The following is a 20,692-nucleotide window of genomic DNA, read 5'->3' as shown; positions in this document are numbered from 1 at the left end:
GTTGCAAGCGAAAATGTGAGTTACAAGCATCCCCGCCATTAAGATGCGTATGTCACAGTGAACCCCGTAAGATCCGCCCAAAACTTCTGGTCTTACTCGCTAGCAAGCTTATAGCTATAGATAGACATAACTTTGTTTTCCCAACCATGGGAAGGAAGAAAGAAAGTGAGTGTGAAGGTCAGTGCTGAGAAGAAGTGGAAGATATTCAATGAATTAAAGAAAAAAGTGGTGAAGCATTTGGAGCGTATCACTGCTAGTCTGCACCATACTGAAGCAGACTGAGTCTAACGCCAGCTGAGAGTGTTAACATATTATCTAAACAGTGGACATGTATCCATGAAAGTATGGAGAAGCTGCTGATGCGAGTGTTTTGGGTTAAGAGCTTCGTTACAGAAGCAATTAAGCCCGTAAGTTGAGGTACTACTGTTCCATGTTGGGTATGGCCACGCTGCCTGCTTGCTCCTGTTTTTCATCTCTGTCTCCAGACATTCTCAGGCCGGCTGGAGGCATGGCTTCAGGATTTCAGGATGCACCTGAGGCTGATTGTCTCATCAGCCCCTTAAGCCGAGAAGTAGCAGCTGGGAGACGGCAGTCTTTTTTCCAGTGTCGTCCGTGCTTACTCGCGGACAACACTACCTTCCTGTTGCTCTTTTCCACATCAGCTCCACTGGCTGCTGTATTATTGACTTCTCTTCACTCGAGCGTCTCCTCTGCGTTGATGCTGCTCCACCTTGCCTCCAGCCGGACTTCTCGATTTAGTTACTTTGTGTTCTTTTGATATTTCTTAGTTTTGATGGTACTTGTTTTTCAGTGCCATCTCTTTTAGTTACTCGCGAAACAAGGTTTTCTACTCTTTTTGTTACCTTAGGATGATTGAAGACTTTTAAAATCAGTTCTTCGCCTTCCGCCTCTGCATCTGGGGTTCACGTATTTACCAGAACCTAACAACTACTGTATTTATAAAGGAAAGGCAGACTGACAACAGTTAAATATTATGGTCCAGCTCAATTATTGTGCCCCGCAGTGCAAAACAAATTTGAAAACAAAACTAGAACGGGACTTGTGATGCAACAGACCATCTGTTGGGTCCAATATCAACACCAATACCATTAGTATTACTTCCTGCCGTATAGTTTACTCCAACATCATAATGTGCTTCCTTTAAAGCCACCCTTTTGTTGCACTGGCCATATTGTTCCTGGTCATTGTCATGATGGAAGGCCAATTCACAACTTCTGGCTAAGGCAAGAAGGTTCTCATCCAAGATTCTACGGTAGATGTTTTTTGTCAGTGCCTCAGCAGGGAAACATTTCGGAAACAGACAGTTTCAACACCATGTTTGACAGAAGGGAGGGTGTCCTTGGGGTCATACTCCATATTTATCTGCCTCCAAGTCAAGTTGGTTCCAAAGAGCTTAATTTTGGTCTCATATGACCACATCACATGCTACGTAGTTAATATATTCAAGTGCTATCGGCTTTGTATCCATGCCACTGCCAAAAAAAGTACGTAAGTGTGAATACATCAGGGTTGTAATTACCAGTGGTGGGTGTCAGGGCTGGCCTTTACACTATCAGAAGCACTGACCTACAGTTACAACATTTTTAGTATTTGTGCTTTGAAATTGTATTGCAATTTGTTGTATTGTATCATCAAGGAAGATCATGGATGAGGGGTTTTTTGGGGGCCCACGTTCATCGCTATGTGCTCACCTAAAGGTTCATCCAGAATCCTCTGGAGCTCTTATTTAATTCGACCAAAGCATCAGTTAGGGTTTACGGTGTTTTAACGATAATACATTCTGAGAACAATTGATGTCTTTATATGCTATGTCTTGGTCGTAATTCTGTTTTGTCTCTGTTTTCTATGTAAGGCAGCTACAAGAATTCAGCTGCACGCCAGTTTCAGGCCATTTTGCGCAATCTGATGGTTCGTAGTGTTGTCTCACATAGTGAGATTGGCAGTGTGGCAGCTCAAGAAAACACAATGTCCCTCTGAGCAGTAGAGATGTCCTCTGCTGAAACTGCAGAAAAACACCCATCTATATTTGCCAACATTTCGGCAATTGTGTGCGACCACAGTTATTTTCCCACTGGCTTTGCTGGTCTGGTGGAAACGGCTCTAGTCTACATAGCAGCATCTGTAGTCTGGCAGATACTACAGAAGCTGTCCTGTGATGTGTGCTGTGTAGCGGCCTCATTTGGTGAGAGCTACAACATTCTAGCCCTGAAAAACAACGGCAGCCTAGTGATTCCTAGGAACCGAACTAAATAAAAAAACCTAGGAGTTCAATACAATAAAAAAACAACACTGGACAAGCTCAGCGCACATATAGCGACAGCTGTCTGTGATTGACAGCTTTGAAGACCAATCAATGCATTTCGGCGTGAATATCGGGGGCCCCTGATTGGATGGGAGCCCCTGGACTTAAGCCCAGGTAACCTGTGCAATAAGGCAACCCTGGTTGTGGACTACAAACACTAATCCATCCATCAATCCATTTTTTTTTTTTTACCGCTTGTCCTTTTAGTTGTACATAAACTAAAACTGACATTTAGGTATTATTTGGGTACATTTCCCCCATCTATAGATAATAGATGGTGGAAAACTTCACAGGACAAAGCAAATTCCAAACGTCTCGTCAGAAGAAAGTATGGAGGAAGGAATGATTATTTTATAAAAATCTCTGCAATGCCTCCATGGTCAAACTTTAGGGACATATGCAGTTTCCAAATACACAAAAACAGGTACCAATAGGTAAGAAAAGTTGGTTTTGCATGTTTCCTCCACTGCTTGTGCTTCAACTCCTAACAGATATCTGCTGTTTACGAGTCCAAAACACTATGAAGACCATCATACATTGTACAATTAATGAACTCCAAACAAGCATAAATTATGGGTGGAACACAGCAGAATAAAAGGTACCATTTAAACAGAGGTGGGTAGTAACGCGCTACATTTACTCCGTTACATCTACTTGAGTAACTTTTGGGATAAATTGTACTTCTAAGAGTAGTTTTAATGCAACATACTTTTACTTTTACTTAAGTATATTTATAGAGAAGGAACGCTACTTTTACTCCGCTACTTTTATCTACATTCAGCTCGCTACTCGCTACTAATTTTTATCGATCTGTTAATGCACGCTTTGTTTGTTTTGGTCTGTCAGACAGACCGTCAAAGTGCCTGCCTTACTGGTGACGTTTCACTTCGTTCCACCAATCAGATGCAGTCACTGGTGACGTTGGACCAATCAAACAGCGCCAGGTGGTCACATGACCTGACTTAAACAAGTTGAAAAACTTATTCGGGTGTTACCATTTAGTGGTCAATTGTACGGAATGTGTACTGTACTGTGCAATCTAATAATAAAAGTTCTAATCAATCAATCAAAAGTGTGAAGGAAAAAAGATACTTTTTTATTTCAACCGCACGAGGACGTTCCTGTCTTCACAATAAAAGTGCCGCTCCATCGCGCCTGCGCTTTCAAAACAAGAGTCTCCGAAAGCCAGCGCAAACAAGCTAGCAAGCTACGGAGTTTGACGCCAATATATTTCTTGTAAAGTGTATAAAAACGAATATGGAAGCTGGACAAATAAGATGCCAAAAACCCACCACTTTCATGTGGTATATTAGACAGAAAGGAGGAACTTTTCTTCTCCTCCATTTGAAAACGTGGACGTTATCATCACAACTGTCTGATTACAATCAACGCAAGTCATCAGAATCAGGTAATACACCAACTTATATTGTTGTCTTCATGAAAAAAAGGAATCTATATGTTAAACATGCATGTATATTCATTAAAACACCTTTAACATGTAAACAAAAACAGCAAAATAAATACATATAAATTATATACTGTATATATCAATGTATATGTATGTATGTATATATATATATATATATATATATATATATATATGATATGAGTGTGTATGTTACTCATCAGTTACTCAGTACTTTAGTAGTTTTTCACAACATACTTTTTACTTTTACTCAAGTAAATATTTGGGTGACTACTCCTTACTTTTACTTGAGTAATAAATCTCTAAAGTAACAGTACTCTTACTTGAGTGTGACAATGGCAACTTTGTACAAAATACATTTTCACTCTAAATAAGTATGGTGATATGTCACATGGAAAGGAGGCAAATGACCAAAAGACAGAAGAGTGAGAGGGTTGGCGTCCAAATATAGCACAGAACGAACAACCAAGTGTTCCATCTCCAAACAAAACCTCTGCCAGAACAGTGTGCTTTTTAGTACATTCATGCCTTAATGTGTATCTATCAACTGCAAGGCCCTGTTACTGAAATGTTTGCAGGGTGCTACTAAACACTGAGTCATCATGAAGTACTCCAGCTGGAGGAGCTTCTTGCAAACAGGGAGATGGGGAAGCACACTTAAGATTGTTGTCCTTCCAACGAATGACGTCTTTAAAATATTATACTATAACAGTCATTATACATAACACACAAAATAGCAGAACATTGAACGCTTTGGATGCTGTGACATACGCACGTTTACAAAGCAAGTCCGCACACATGCACCAACAAGTACACATTGTGCTTGCACGTGATGCAAAAGGGCTGGCAGAGCAGAGACAGGATTTGTTAGTGTGAGACACAAACACCATGACATGCGATAAATCAAGCCGCTTTTCTTAGATGCTGTTAACTTTTCTTTTCTGAAAGTTGTTCTGGCACCAACAAGATGTAGCTTGTTAAACCGCTGACTGTGATTCACTTCCAAACTGCATTTTAAAGAACGTGACGTACAAAAGCCCTCAAGGGTCAGAAAAGCGAAAAGACGTTTTTTGTTTATTTTATAAACTACTTTAAATTAGGGGTGAGCGATACGGCCTAAAATCTATGTATCGATACAAAGAATATTGGAGCCTCCTGCAATAACAACAATATATTTTGGGGTATATACAAACGTATGTATATAGGGTTGAATGAGTAGTCCTCTTCTACTCACACCACTGCTGCTTCACTGTGACACACATAACTCGCTGTTGGCCCCTGCGGGGTGGGGGGAGTACTGCATACATGATCAACCCTCGTTTGAATGGTTTCGTCAAGCCTATCTGGGTGATGTTCGGCGAGCCAAATGAAAAGCTTTGGTGGGCCGGATGTTGAATAGGTCTGGCCTAAACTCTATAACTCCATGTAAGATCTTACCTTGTGGGGTATAGATGATTCTAAGAACGATAAAGGACCATCCCAGAATTACCTATGAGGATTTTGTTAATGATCTCAAGGGAGTTTGGACCGTAGTCACTAAGAAAACCACTGCTAAGACACTTTCATGTAACACACTGAGATCCTGCAGTGCTCACAATGCCCCCTGCTTTAAAAGGAACATGTCCAGGCATGTCTCTGTGACTAAGAGAAGGCTTTGGTGGTCAGATTGGACCAAAACTGAGCCTCGACTCTTTGTCTGGGACGGTGTGGCCGAGATGGTATAGGAGCTGTGCCATCCATTTGAGGGTTCCATGTTCGATTCCAGCTTACGCCATCCTAGTCACGGCCTTTTGTGTTCCTGGGCAAGACACTTCAGCCACCTTTCTCCCAGTGCCGCAAACACTGGTATAAATGTAGCTTAAAGATAATGGGTTCCTCAATGTAAAGCGCTTTGATTCCCTTGAGAGAAAGCACTATATAAATATAATGCACTGCACTTCACAAGGATTAAAAACATATGGCCAAGGCAACAAAGGAGTGACCAATAAGGACGCACAATAAAACCCTGGAGTAGCCAAACCAGTCTCCAAACCTTAATCCCACGTAAAATCTGCAGAGTCAGTTGAAGATTTAAGTTGCTGAGCAACAGCCTTGAAACCCTCAGTGCATCTGTGAAGAGGTGCGGATTAAAATCCCCCCTTTGAAATGTAATGCAAAATTCTGGTGACCAAAGTCTGACCTCTGTGATCGCCAGCAAGACTTTCTCCACCAAGTCATGTTTTGCTTGGGGTATATTCCCCTCGATAAAATACTTATCAATTTATAACCTAAATGCATTTTTTCTGATATTTTGGTTGATATTTTGTCCCTCTCTGGTAGAAGAAAACCTACCATAGAACTGTTAATGTATTTTTAGTTAACGTACAAAACCGATGTGAATCAAAAGCCGTAAAACAAACTAGGGTCACGCGATATAGACAATATCCGATTCAAATGATATAATTTTGGCCAACGATGGCGCTTTTAATACTATCGTCAGCAACAAGTGAACGATCGCATCCTCAACAAATGCAGCGTCCTCGCTAGCGGCTAATGTTGTTTTTAAATCATCAGTGCTCACCTCCGTGGCAGGAATATGGCAGAAAGAATTGCTAAACACACTACACTACACACCCTAGAGCAGTGGTTCTTAACCTGGGTTCGATGGAACCCTAGGGGTTCGGTGAGTCGGGCTCAGGGGTTTGGCGGAGGTCAAAACACACCCGACTCATCGTGTAAATAAAAACTTCTCCCAATCGGCGTATTACGGATACGACAACAGCAGAAGTCAGACTGATTTGCAGGTGTGTAATTTGTTGTGAGTTTATGCACTGTGTTGGTTTTGTTCTTTGAACAAGGTGATGTACGTGCACGGTTCATTTTGTGCACCAGTAAAAAACATGGTAACACTTTAGTATGGGGAACATATTCACCATTAATTAGTTGCTTATTAACATGCAAATTAGTAACATATTGGCTCTTTACTAGTCATTATTAAGTACTTATTAATGCCTTATACGGCATGGCCTTATTATAACCATAACCCTGACCCTAACCCTAACCAAATAACTCTAAATTAAGTCTTTATTACTTAAAATATGTTCCCTTAGTGTCCAAATAACTCTAAATTAAGTCTTTGTTACTTAGAATATGTTCCCTTAGTGTCCAAATAACTCTAAATTAAGTCTTTGTTACTTAGAATATATTCCCCTAGTGTCCAAATAACTCTAAATTAAGTCTCTGTTACTTAGAATATGTTCCCCTAGTGTCCAAATAACTCTAAATTAAGTCTTTGTTACTTAGAATATGTTCCCCTAGTGTCCAAATAACTCTATATGAAGTCTTTGTTACTTAGAATATGTTCCCCTAGTGTCCAAAAAACTCTAAATTAAGTCTTTGTTACTTAGAATATGTTTCCCATACTAAAGTGTCACCAAAAACATATAACTTTGTCTTGAATTTGAAAAAAAAAGGAACATTTTATTTTTCTCTAAGAAGGGTTCGGTGAATGCACATATGAAACTGGTGGGGTTCGGTACCTCCAACAAGGTTAAGAACCACTGCCCTAGAGATACAATAAGCTATGCTAACCGCTAAACTAGAGCCACAAAGGTGGGCGGATTGATAAAAATATCAACAGTAACAATACAAAGTATAGTGTTAGTATACGGTTAATACTGCAGTAATTAGATCAATGTCAAAATCTTTTTTTGTTGTTCTTCTTACTGTTTACAAACTCAGGAAAAAAGTCCTTGGACACAGGAAAACTTTAAGGGCAAAAATCAAAGGATTTAAATCAGATTGCTCAGATGCTCAGTGGCCTTGTGGTTAGAGTGTCCGCCCTGAGATCGGTAGGTCAAGAGTTCAAACCCTGGCCGTGTCATACCAAAGACTATAAAAATGGGACCCAATGCCTCCCTGCTTGGCACTCAGCATCAAGGGTTGGAATTGGGCGTTAAATCACCAAAATGATTCCCTAGCGCGGCCACCCCTGCTGCTCACTGCTCCCCTCACCTCCCAGGGGGTGGAACAAGGGGATGAGTCAAATGCAGAGGGTAATTTCACCACACCTAGTGTGCGTGTGACTATCAGTGGTAGTTTAACTTTAACTTTATTTAAATCAGAACAAATGCTTATGTTTAGTTATATGGCAATATTAACTTAACTCAAAATATTGAATGTAATATAAGGGAATAAGGAAATAATTTGATATTGTTAAGCCCCCATCCTGTGTTTTTTTATATTTGTAATTGTGTTAAAAAATTGAATCATTCCATGATTTTGAAAAGTTGAAGTGTCAGTGTCAGCATAGCCAACACTGCCCCTCTAACTATTTGGTATTGGATCCATACCAAAACTAATTAAAAGTATCCAAACAACATAAAAACAATTGCTTATTGGGCTCTGTACCGAGGATGTCGTTGTGGCTTGTGCAGCCTTTTGAGACACTTGTGATTTAGGGCTATATAAATAAACATTGATTGATTGATTGATGATTATATTTTAGCAGAACTGTAGATAGAACCATGTTACAACAGAAATTAACTATATATTAAGAGTACATTCGCAAATAGGATAATAGTTTTGAGAAAAAAATATATTCGGAAATGATGATAACAATATGTTACCGCATACGTCAGCAGCCAAATTAGGATCCTTTGTGACCCATTTTGAAATAGTTGTCTAATTGCCAAGTAATATATCGCGATACGTATTATCGCAAGATAGATTTTAGGACATATTTCCCATTCATACAACAAACTAGTTACAACTTCAACAAAACACACTTATTACAACTAAACAATCTATGTTGCTGTCAAATTGAAACTGTGTCTAGCATATACTCACCTGTTGACAGCACCCCAGGAAGGGTCCAGGCTATGGCTCATACCTGAGCAGTATTGGGAACGTGGAGCTTTGTCACCTCCATTACCAGCATGGCTAATAAACTGTCCTAGAAATGCTCCTTCTACCAAAATCCAGTGAATCCAAACACTTCCACAGCAAATATTCCATAGGGGGATTTCCTTGATATCCTTCAGTTCTCGCTGTGATGCAAAAGAAGGGGATAATCACCACATGTCTGGACTCTGTGGTACATCCACGTCGAGGCTCATTTAATCAAAGGTTAAAGAAAAGCTGGCTTTGAGATGAGGAAATCCCAGCAGCTGGACTCCTCTGTCAGTACACAATGAGCAGGGTGATCCTTCCAGCTCTGACCTTGTGTCACCAGACGTTTGTGTTCGACTGTGTGAAAGAGTGCGTATGGATGTGTCAGCGGCTTGGCAGGCCTCCCGTTACTAACCCAAAGAGGATCGAACTTCCTGGCAAAAGAAGACCAAGTGTCTCTGTTCCTTGTCAAGTCTCTTTCCGGAACCCCAGCCATACACTATGAATGAAGGCGGTGTGTGTCACTGCGCCTTGTTGTGCAGGGGTGTGTATAAACATGGCTTCTACTGCTAACATTCCTGCACTCCAGCACACAGGAAGATTCAAATGAGGAAGAGAAAATCACACACATTAAGAAAAAAGGTGGGTGGGGACAGAGTCTTGCCTGGACATGACACACACATGCACACACACACACACACACAAACACAACACACTTGTATTTGTTACCTTCTTGAGACCTATGAAAAATGCCTACCTCTTTAGGACCACCCTTTCTAGATATATAAAGGTTTGTATTTACAACATTAATAGCGACTTTGGGTACTTAGAAAAGTGCTATATAAATCCCAGTTATTATTATTATTAATAATATATACAAACTACTTTTTTTTTTAAATGTTTTGTTTGTATTTGGTTTTTAATCTTCAGTATTTACTTCAAGTTATTACAGTATGTCTCTATATACATATTCATTTATTTATTTTAATTAATTTTAGCCAAAGAGGGCACATCTCAATTTCTGACACACACTTGTTATTACATATGTTGACCAGATGGGGAGCATTTTTAAAACCGACACACAGTCGATTTGAAAAATCTCTCCTTTTTGGGACCACCCTAATTTGGATAGATTTCACCATCAGGGGTGTAAATGAGATAAACTTCATTAGACGCAATGGTTTTCCGTATTGGGACCATGATTTATGGCCTAACTTGTTCATCGGTCCTCATATGGAAGGAACTTTTCCTTGTTGATGTCTCAAGAAGGATAGAAATACAAGAACACACACACACACACACACACACACACATATATTGGTTATTATTTGGAATGGGGACCAAGTTTTTGATCATCACTTGTGGGGACCACCCTTTCTACAGGTTGTGGAGGCATAAAATGGTCACTGCCCAGTTAGCTCATACACGTCTTTAAATCTCTGGATGATGAAGTAATGTGCTGATCATTCTTACTGGGGACCCTGGAGAAAAATAGTTAATATGGTTCATGGGGACCAAATTTAAATAATTTTGCATTATTCACACAAATTTGTATGTGACTCCTGTAAACATGTTTTATGGGCCAAAGCTTAAAAATCACTTAGGCATCTTCAGAATGGATCTGACTATCATTTAAAAAGGTTTCCCTTTAGGGGACCTGTTTTTTTGTCCCCATACCGTCAAAGGTCCCCTAAAGTGACTGTGTAAACAGAGCGATGTCCCCATTAAGTGAGAATTGCCAGAACACGCGCGCACGCACACACACACACACACACACACACACACACACACACACACACACACACACACACACACACACACACACACACACACACACACACACACACACACGCGCGCACACACACACACATTATTGTATGTGTTACCTTCTTGAGACCTCTTTAGGACCACCCTTTCTAGATATATAAAGATTTGTATTTACAACATTAATATATATATATATATATATATATATATATATATATATATATGTGTATATATAAAACGACTTCCGGACGGCTTCGAAGCGATTCTGGACCACCATCCGCCGCCTCAGGAAGGGGAAGCAGTGCACTATCAACACCGTGTATGGTGAGGATGGTGTTCTGCTGACCTCGACTGCGGATGTTGTGGATCGGTGGAGGGAATACTTCGAAGACCTCCTCAATCCCACCAACACGTCTTCCTATGAGGAAGCAGTGCCTGGGGAATCTGTGGTGGGCTCTTCTATTTCTGGGGCTGAGGTTGCTGAGGTAGTTAAAAAGCTCCTCGCTGGCAAGGCCCCGGGGGTGGATGAGATCTGTCCGGAGTTCCTTAAGGCTCTGGATGCTGTGGGGCTGTCTTGGTTGACAAGACTCTGCAGCATCGCGTGGACATCGGAGGCGGTACCTCTGGATTGGCAGACCGGGGTGGTGGTTCCTCTATTTAAGAAGGGGAACCGGAGGGTGTGTTCTAACTATCGTGGGATCACACTCCTCAGCCTTCCCGGTAAGGTCTATTCAGGTGTACTGGAGAGGAGGCTGCGCCGGATAGTCGAACCTCGGATTCAGGAGGAACAGTGTGGTTTTCGTCCTGGTCGTGGAACTGTGGACCAGCTCTATACTCTCGGCAGGGTCCTTGAGGGTGCATGGGAGTTTGCCCAACCAGTCTACATGTGTTTTGTGGACTTGGAGAAGGCATTTGACCGTGTCCCTCGGGAAGTCCTGTGGGAAGTGCTCAGAGAGTATGGGGTATCGGACTGTCTGATTTTGGCGGTCCGCTCCCTGTATGATCAGTGTCAGAGCTTGGTCCGCATTGCCGGCAGTAAGTCGGACACGTTTCCAGTGAGGGTTGGACTCCGCCAAGGCTGCCCTTTGTCACCGATTCTGTTCATAACTTTTATGGACATAATTTCTAGGCGCAGTCAAGGCGTTGAGGTGATCTGGTTTGGTGGCTGCAGGATTAGGTCTCTGCTTTTTGCAGATGATGTGGTCCTGATGGCTTCATCTGGCCAGGATCTTCAGCTCTCGCTGGATCGGTTCGCAGCCGAGTGTGAAGCGACTGGGATGAGAATCAGCACCTCCAAGTCCGAGTCCATGGTTCTCGCCCGGAAAAGGGTGGAATGCCATCTTCGGGTTGGGGAAGAGACCCTGCCCCAAGTGGAGGAGTTCAAGTACCTCGGAGTCTTGTTCACGAGTGAGGGAAGAGTGGATCGTGAGATCGACAGGCGGATCGGTGCGGCATCTTCAGTAATGCGGACGCTTTATCGATCCGTTGTGGTGAAGAAGGAGCTGAGCCGGAAGGCAAAGCTCTCAATTTACCGGTCGATCTACGTTCCCATCCTCACCTATGGTCATGAGCTTTGGGTTGTGACCGAAAGGACAAGATCACGGGTACAAGCGGCCGAAATGAGTTTCCTCCGCCGGTTGGCAGGGCTCTCCCTTAGAGATAGGGTGAGAAGCTCTGTCATCCGGGGGGAGCTCAAAGTAAAGCCGCTGCTCCTCCACATCGAGAGGAGCCAGATGAGGTGGTTCGGGCATCTGGTCAGGATGCCACCTGATCGCCTCCCTTGGGAGGTGTTTAGGGCACGTCCGACCGGTAGGAGGCCACGGGGAAGACCCAGGACACGCTGGGAAGACTATGTCTCCCGGCTGGCCTGGGAACGCCTCGGGATCCCCCGGGAGGAGCTGGACGAAGTGGCTGGGGAGAGGGAAGTCTGGGCTTCCCTGCTTAGGCTGCTGCCCCCGCGACCCGACCTTGGATAAGCGGAAGAAGATGGATGGATGGATGGATGGATATATATATATATATGTATATACTATGCAAATATAAAAAAGGTAAGCTTTTAGTTAATTTATTTTGAATTTTTTGTTTGTAATTGGTTTTTAATCTTCATTATTTACTTCAAGTTATTACAGTATGTCTCTATATACACGTTTTGTCATGATCCGTGGTCTGGATCATGTTTTGTTTAGTTATGTTCTGTTAGTTTTGGACTTCTTTAGTTCCCGTTTAGGCCTCCTTGTTTGCTTTTGTCACCATGGCGACTTATTGTGTTCACCTGTCTCTGATTAGTGCTCGCCCGCTCACCCGCTTCCCAAGCACTAATCAGAGGCATTATTTAAGTTGCCTTTGCCAGTCAGTCAGCCTGGCTTCATTGTTTACGTCACGTTCTGACCAAGTAAGTGTTCATGTTCTATGCCATAGCTTCTGCTAACTAGTGTGTTTTAGGCACGCTTGCCTTTTTTTTGTTGTGTTGTTTGTGTTTTTGGTAGTTGAGTGATTTATGTTAATAAATCCAATCCTACCTTTACGCCTTCGTCCGGAGCCGTCTTTGCATCTTGAAAGAACAACCGCGCAGCAAGCTGCGACCCCCCCCCCCCCCCACCGTGACAGAATGAAGCCAGCTTACAGTTCTTTCGCAGCGGACCACGAGGAGATGGAGACGCGCTGGCGAAGACGGAAGCCAGCCAGAAAGGCTTCGTTTCGCCGTCAAGACGCGTCATTCCCCCAAACTCCTCCTCCGGACAGCAGGACGCCACAATCAGACCAGTATTCCTTGCCGCCAAAGCTTGGTTATCCAATTCATAATATCGCCAAGCAGTTCATCAATTGGGCTGTCAGTCAGCTGGAGACCTGCGCTGTTGACATCACGCCGCCGCCTGCTGATGACGTCATAGGCCAGGAATTTTTTTTTCTGAATTCTGTTTTGCCCTCCAAGACTCAAGCCCCACCCACGTCACGGACATTTTGTTTTTGTCCACCCACTCAAACTCAGGTGGGGAATACAAAAAGACATTTTGGACAATTTAAAGGGTGAGGCGTCTACCCCACTCCTGTCCTCCCTCCACCCACCCCTAAAGACGGTTCCAGACCGCAAGGAGCGCGTCTGGTATCCGCTCCTTGAGGGGGGGGCTAGGGCCCGGAGCTGTACTAGTGGGGTGGCTCAGCTGCTCCATGCCAAGCCGCAACCCCCAGCTAGGCCACCTCCACCTGCACCAAAGCTAGCACCTGTAGCTGCTCCACGGCTAGCACCTGTAGCTGCTCCACGGCTAGCACCTGTCGCTGCACAAAGGCTAGCACCTGTCGCCGCACCAAGGATAGCACCAGCTCCACCACGCCAAGACCCACCACGCCAAGACCCACGACGCCAAGCTCCGGTACCAGCTCCACGACGCCAAGTTCCGCCAGTCGCAGCTCCACGACGCCAAGTGCCGCCAGTCGCAGCTCCACGACGCCAAGTGCCGCCAGTCGCAGCTCCACGACACCAAGTGCCGCCAGTCGCAGCTCCACGACGCCAAGTGCCGCCAGTCGCAGCTCCACGACGCCAAGTGCCGCCAGTCGCAGCTCCACGACGCCAAGTGCCGCCAGTCGCAGCTCCACGACGGCAAGTGCCGCCAGTCGCAGCTCCACGACGGCAAGTGCCGCCAGTCGCAGCTCCACGACGGCAAATGCCGCTAGTCGCAGCTCCACGACGCCAAGTGCCGCCAGTCGCAGCTCCACGACGCCAAGAGCCGCCAATCGCAGCTCCACGACGCCAAGACCCAAACCAAGACCAAGACCAAGACCCGTCATGCCAAGACCAAGACCCGTCATGCCAAGACCAAGACCCGTCATGCCAAGACCAAGACCCGTCATGCCAAGACCAAGACCCGCCAAGACCCACCAAGACCAAGACCAAGACCCGCCAAGCCAAGACCCGCCAAGCCAAGACCAAGTCCCGCCATGCCAAGACCAAGACCAAGTCCCGCCATGCCAAGACCAAGACCAAGTCCCGCCATGCCAAGACCAAGACCAAGACCCGCCATGCCAAGACCAAGACCCGCCATGCCAAGACCAAGACCCGCCATGCCAAGACCAAGACCCGCCATGCCAAGACCAAGACCCGCCATGCCAAGACCCGCCATGCCAAGACCAAGACCCGCCATGCCAAGACCCACTCCTAGACCAAGACCAAGACCCACGCCTAGACCTAGACCAAGACCCACGCCAGGACCAAGACCGAGACCAAGACCCATGCCAAGACCAAGACCCGCCGCCTGACGCGCCACGCCGAGCTTCGCCGCCTGACGCGCCACGCCGAGCTTCGCCGCCTGACTCACCACGCCGAGCTTCCACACCTGCCACGATGACGACGCGCCTCCCTCCTCGTCGGCCACGGATATGGCCGCTACCTGGTCGCCCGCCACGCCAAGTGCGCCCACCTCCCAGTCGGCCACAAATGTGGCCATTCCCTGGGCGCCCGCCTCGCCTGCTGCAGCGGCGTTCCACTCGCCGCCGCCGCCACCTGGCTCTGCCCCGGTGGATGCGGGGACACGTGGTCTGGCGACCCACCGCCGTGTCCCCCTCCCGCCCTCCCATGACTCTTGTTAATTTTTTTTATGGACATCTGGAATCTGTCTTTAAGGGGGGGGCTCTGTCATGATCCGTGGTCTGGATCATGTTTTGTTTAGTTATGTTCTGTTAGTTTTGGACTTCTTTAGTTCCCGTTTAGGCCTCCTTGTTTGCTTTTGTCACCATGGCGAATTATTGTGTTCACCTGTCTCTGATTAGTGCTCGCCCGCTCACCTGCTTCCCAAGCACTAATCAGAGGCATTATTTAAGTTGCCTTTGCCAGTCAGTCAGCCTGGCTTCATTGTTTACGTCACGTTCTGACCAAGTAAGTGTTCATGTTCTATGCCATAGCTTCTGCTAACTAGTAGTTTCATGTGTGTTAGGCACGCTTGCCTTTTTTTTGTTGTGTTTGTGTTTTTGGTAGTTGAGTGATTTATGTTAATAAATCCAATCCTACCTTTACGCCTTCGTCCGGAGCCGTCTTTGCATCTTGAAAGAACAACCGCGCAGCAAGCTGCGACCCCCCCCACCGTGACACGTTTATTCATTTTTTGAAATACATTTTGGCCAAAGGGGGTGCATTTCAATGTCTTACACACACTTGTTATTTCATATGTTGAATCACATACATTCTTGTATGTGTTTCCTTCTTGAGACCTCTTTAGGACTACCCTTTCTAAATATATAAAGATTTGTATTTACAACATTAAAAATATATATATACTATGCAAATATTAAAAAGGTAAGCTTTTAGGTAATTTATTTCGTTTTGAATTTTTTGTTTGTAATTGGTTTTTAATCTTCATTATTTACTTCAAGTTATTACAGTATGTCTCTATATACACGTTTATTCATTTTTTGAAATTAATTTTGGCCAAAGGGGGCGCATTTCAATGTCTTACACACACTTGTTATTTCATATGTTGACCAGAGGGGGAGCACTTTTAAAACAGACACACAGTCAATCTGAAAAATCCCTCCTTTTTGGGACCACCCTAATTTTGATAGATTTTACCACCAGGGATGCAAATGAGACATTATCTATTAGATGCAAGGTCACAATTTCACAATTTGATCAGAAAAACTTTCTATTGTAATAAAAATTGTCAGTTTACGCAACGCAGGTCAAAATGTTACAAGAAAAACTGAACATGTGTGCAATATTATGATAAAAGTTGGAATTCAACTCAATAACAGTCACAATTTTAAAAGCTTAACATTTTGGCAATTTTATGAAAAGTGTTGTAATTTTACTCGACAAAAGTCACAATTTTATAAGAAAACTTTAAAATGTTGGCAACATTGTAATATTAATCGGATTTTTACTTGGCAACATTTTACATTTTACTCAAAAAATGGCACTATTTTACAAGAATAACCAAAAAATTGGCACTATTTTACAAGAATAACCAAAAAATTGGCAATATTGTGATAAAAATAATAATTTTATATGACAAATGTCACCATTTTGCATTAAAAAGTAATAATTTTACATAAAAAAGTAATAATTTTACATAAAAAAGTAATAATTTTACATAAAAAAGTAATAATTTTACGAGAAAATATTGCAATATTACAGAAAAAGAAAGAATATGAGAAATTGTTCCCCAATTTTGTAAGAAAGAAGTCGACATATTGTGAGAAAAAGACTGCTTTTAGTTAATTTATTTATTTTAGAATTTTTTGTTTGTAATTGGTTTTTAATCTTCATTATTTACTTTGTTATTACAGTATGTCTCTATATACATATTTATAAAAACATTTTAATTAATTTTGGCCATAGGGGGCGCATTTCAATTTCTAACACACACTTGTTATTACATATGTTGGCCAGAGGGGGAGCACTTCAAATGTTTTACACACACTTGTTATTTCATATGTTAACCAGAGGGGGAGCACTTTTAAAACAGACACACAGTCAATTTGAAAAATCCCTCCTTTTTGGGACCACCCTAATTTTGATATATTTCGCCACCAGGAGTTTAAATCTCCATCAGACGCAATGGTTTTCCGTATTGGGACCATGATTTCGGTCCAAACTAGTTCATATGGAAGGTACTTTTCATTGTTGATGTCTCAAGAAGGGTACACACACACACACACACACACACAGCCACACAACACAACACAACACAACTAAAGGTTCTTAAAAACACACCTCCATGTAGTTTCCCCAACAACATTCACACTCACCAGTATAAAGAATTGCCTTTGTTGCTTCTATTATGAATGTTCAATGGGGACGGCCTCGCTCAGATGGTGAAGCGGTCCACCAGAAAACTTGAGGGTTTCTGGTTCGAACCCAGCTTTCGCCATCCTCTTCACTTTGGTGGTATCCTTGAGCAAGACACTTCACCCACTTTGCTCCCAGTGCCAACCACCATTGGGTTTCTTAAGGTAAAGGGCTTTGAGCCATTCAAGAAAAAGATCTCTGTAAATATAATTCACTTCACAATGTTTTTCTACTCTTCAGGACTGCATGCCATTCACTCAGCCGTAGAACATATTCTATTGATGATGTGATTATTTCTTCCTTTAGCCATTCATCAATGATAACCAACAACGGTTTGATGCTGCCAATTCTGGTACAAATCATCCATTAATTATATCTGTTGATACCGATCATATATATTAACTTTAAGTTTTATTATTTATTGTGGTGAGTGCTATTGACAATTTAACAATATCAATACGATATTTAAACTATGTTTTCTTTTATCATAAACTATTGTTTGAGGGGGGGGAAATCTAACTATTACCTACTTAAATCATTTGGTTTGTCTTACAAAGTCCTCCTGTGTCCTGAGAATTATTCCCTGAATTTGTAAACATTAACAAATATCGATCTAATCACTCAAGTAGCGATCGTAACCTGATACTACCACATATTGATGGATTGATTGGCCCTCTCTTTCCATGTATTCCTGACACACAAACAGAGCAAAACAGTTCCTGTAATATTATCCTCTCTATACTTGTACTAATCTACTTGTTAATTTCCTGGAAATAGCTGCTTACTTTCTGCTGTATCGCGGTTCAATCTATACTTCTTAAAATGTACAAAGCACCTAATCCTTCTGTTGTTTTAAAATAGCTTAGCTACTAGCATGCCGGCTCCTGGCTTGCTCTTACTCGGTGTGTAACATAAACAGTTAGCTGCTAGCCGCCTGTCAACTGAGCAACCAAAAATAGTGTTATCCAGAGGGGTCGGCTTTTGTCATGGGCATTAATCGACATTGGTCGGTCACATACTGTTTCAGAAAAATCTGCCGATACTTATTGGTGGTCCTTATTTAAAATAATCCACAAAGTCAAAGTTTAGGTACATGGACTGGTACATGTCTGCTGCAACTTAGATTTGTCATATAACACATGAAATTACTTCCCCCCCCCCCAAAGTTATTTATAATAATCTCCATTTTGTAAAAATAAATACAACGATTTCAAATAATCCACAAAGTCCACGTTGCACTCGCCCAGATGTCGACCGTCTTGTCTGTGTAATTTCATGTTTTAGTTTGAAAAATAACTCTCCTCTCGTTTCAGGTCACTTGCCCTTCCTTATGTGTCATCAGTCTGATGTCATCCCTGATTGTTTCCACCTGTTCCCCATTACCTCCATGTGTTTTTATAAGCCCACGCCTCCCTTTGTTCTGTGCCAGAATGTCTTGTGCATCTCCAGCGTCATACCCAAGCCTTGTCTCGTCTTGTTATCCAGATCCTGAATTTCCAAGTGGATATTTTGAGTTTTCCTTTTCTCCTCTTAAGCCAGTGGTTCTCAAACTTTTTTTGTCATCCCCCACTTTGGACAAGGAGTTTTCAAGCCCCACCTGCCCCCATCGCCCCAACAGAGCGCTAATGCCAAGCTTTAACATTTTCAAATTTATTGAACATCAAGTTGTATACATTCGAACTCAATAACATAAAATAACATTAAGTTCAATAATAAATAAAATAACTGTGCAGCTGTGGTATAACTTGCATCAAGTTCAATAATAAATAAAATAACTTCCATCAAGTTCAATAATAAATAAAACAAAAGTGTTATAACTTGCATCAAGTTCAATAATAAATCAAAAAAGTGTTATAACTTGCATCAAGTTCAATAATAAATCAAAAAAGTGTTATAACTTGCATCAAGTTCAATAATAAATAAAATAACTTCCATCAAGTTCAATAATAAATAAAACAAAAGTGTTATAACTTGCATCAAGTTCAATAATAAATCAAAAAGTGTTATAACTTGCATCACGTTCAATAATAAATCAAAAAAAGTGTTATAACTTGCATCAAGTTCAATAATAAATCAAATAACTTGCATCAAGTTCAATAATAAATCCAAAAAAGTGTTATAACTTGCATCAAGTTCAATAATAAATAAAACAAAAGTGTTATAACTTGCATCAAGTTCAATAATAAAATAAAGTGATATAACTTGCATCAAGTTCAATAATAAATCAAATAAAAGTGTTATAACTTGCATCAAGTTCAATAATAAATCCAATAACTTGCATCACGTTCAATAATAAATCAAAAAAAGTGTTATAACTTGCATCAAGTTCAATAATAAATCAAAAAAAGTGTTATAACTTGCATCAAGTTCAATAATAAATAAAACAAAAGTGTTATAATTTGCATCAAGTTCAATAATAAATCAAAAAAAGTGTTATAACTTGCATCAAGTTCAATAATAAATCAAATAACTTGCATCAAGTTCAATAATAAATACAATAAAAGTGCCACTTTGCAATCTTTGCAACAAAAAAAAGGAGGAGCTATGCATTTGGCAAGACAGGGCAAGTGACAGCACTTTGCCCCGGGAGAGCCACCTTGCTTCACTGTGAAACAGCACGGCTGTATGACCAGCTCCCATTTCCTCACACAGTGCAGAGAACAGTCGCGCTTTCAGTGGTCGTGTTTTGATCAAATTTACCGCGCTCACAACATCTGTTAAAACCTCATTGAGTTCGGGGCTGAGCTGCCTTGACGCGAGTGCTTCCCGGTGAATGACACAGTGCGTGCCCGTCAGATTTTTGTTTCTCTGCAGGCGCTGGCTCTGGCTCGACGACCTTTGAGGTGCGAGTCACAAATGTATATATTTGTGTAATTGTGATCCACACATTAGCCTGCTACCCATCCGCTCGAAAGTTTGTTCCGCTTAGCCCCGCCCCCATTAGTTACTGTTGCTATGTCTGTCAAACTTTCGCTCCTACCGAGAAATATAAAGCCTACAGTAAAAATAAGTACCGGTAATTTCCATTTATTTATATAGCGGATTTCACAGACAGAATCACAAAGTGATTTACAGTGTGTATAGAAAATGAAAGCATAGTAAAAAAAATAATATAAAAATATAATAATTTAAAAAAAAATTTAAAGTGAAATTTCCTCCCGTTCCTCGCGCCCCACCTGTCATGTCTCTATTCCCCACCAGTGGGGCGCGCCCCACACTTTGAGAAACGCTGTCTTAAGCAGAGTGAATTTTTGTTTGTAAAGTTTTCAAATCGCAGTGGTGAGTTCAGTTTACTTTTACCGTCTCTTTCTTTCCTCATTTTTGAGTGACCTTTTGTTAATTATTTCTCTGGATAAGAATCAGCGTAGAACCTTTATAGCCCATTTTTTTCCCTCCCTTTGGAGCGTCTTTTGTTGTTTAAATTTCATAGTTATATTTCTCGTTAGTGTAGTTAGAGATAGATATTTCTGTTTCCTCCTTTTGGAGTGCTTTTCGGTTTGTTCACATTTTGTGAAACCTTTTCGCCTAG

At 42.1% G+C, this 20,692-nt stretch overlaps 1 protein-coding gene and 1 long non-coding RNA gene across 7 annotated transcripts in view; one reads left to right on the top strand and one right to left on the bottom strand.

Moving 5' to 3' along the window:
• Positions 1-20,692, top strand: part of LOC133610728 (uncharacterized) — a 78,036-nt gene that overhangs the window by 7,033 nt on the left and 50,311 nt on the right. The window lies entirely within an intron of this gene.
• Positions 1-20,692, bottom strand: part of rhbdf1b (rhomboid 5 homolog 1b (Drosophila)) — a 49,785-nt gene that overhangs the window by 19,053 nt on the left and 10,040 nt on the right. The window contains exon 1 of one of the 6 annotated variants that reach the window (XM_061967286.1): positions 8,577-9,176. The exons of the other annotated variants lie outside the window; for them this stretch is intronic. Coding sequence (XP_061823270.1) covers positions 8,577-8,617 — 41 coding nt within the window. The 5' untranslated portion in view covers positions 8,618-9,176. Of the gene's footprint in view, positions 1-8,576; positions 9,177-20,692 lie in introns of those variants that run through there. 6 annotated transcript variants of the gene reach the window in all.

The sequence above is a fragment of the Nerophis lumbriciformis genome, linkage group LG11, assembly GCF_033978685.3.
Source record: "Nerophis lumbriciformis linkage group LG11, RoL_Nlum_v2.1, whole genome shotgun sequence".
In the NCBI taxonomy this organism is placed as follows: Eukaryota; Metazoa; Chordata; class Actinopteri; order Syngnathiformes; family Syngnathidae; genus Nerophis; species Nerophis lumbriciformis.
This window is presented reverse-complemented; position numbering and strand designations above follow the sequence as displayed.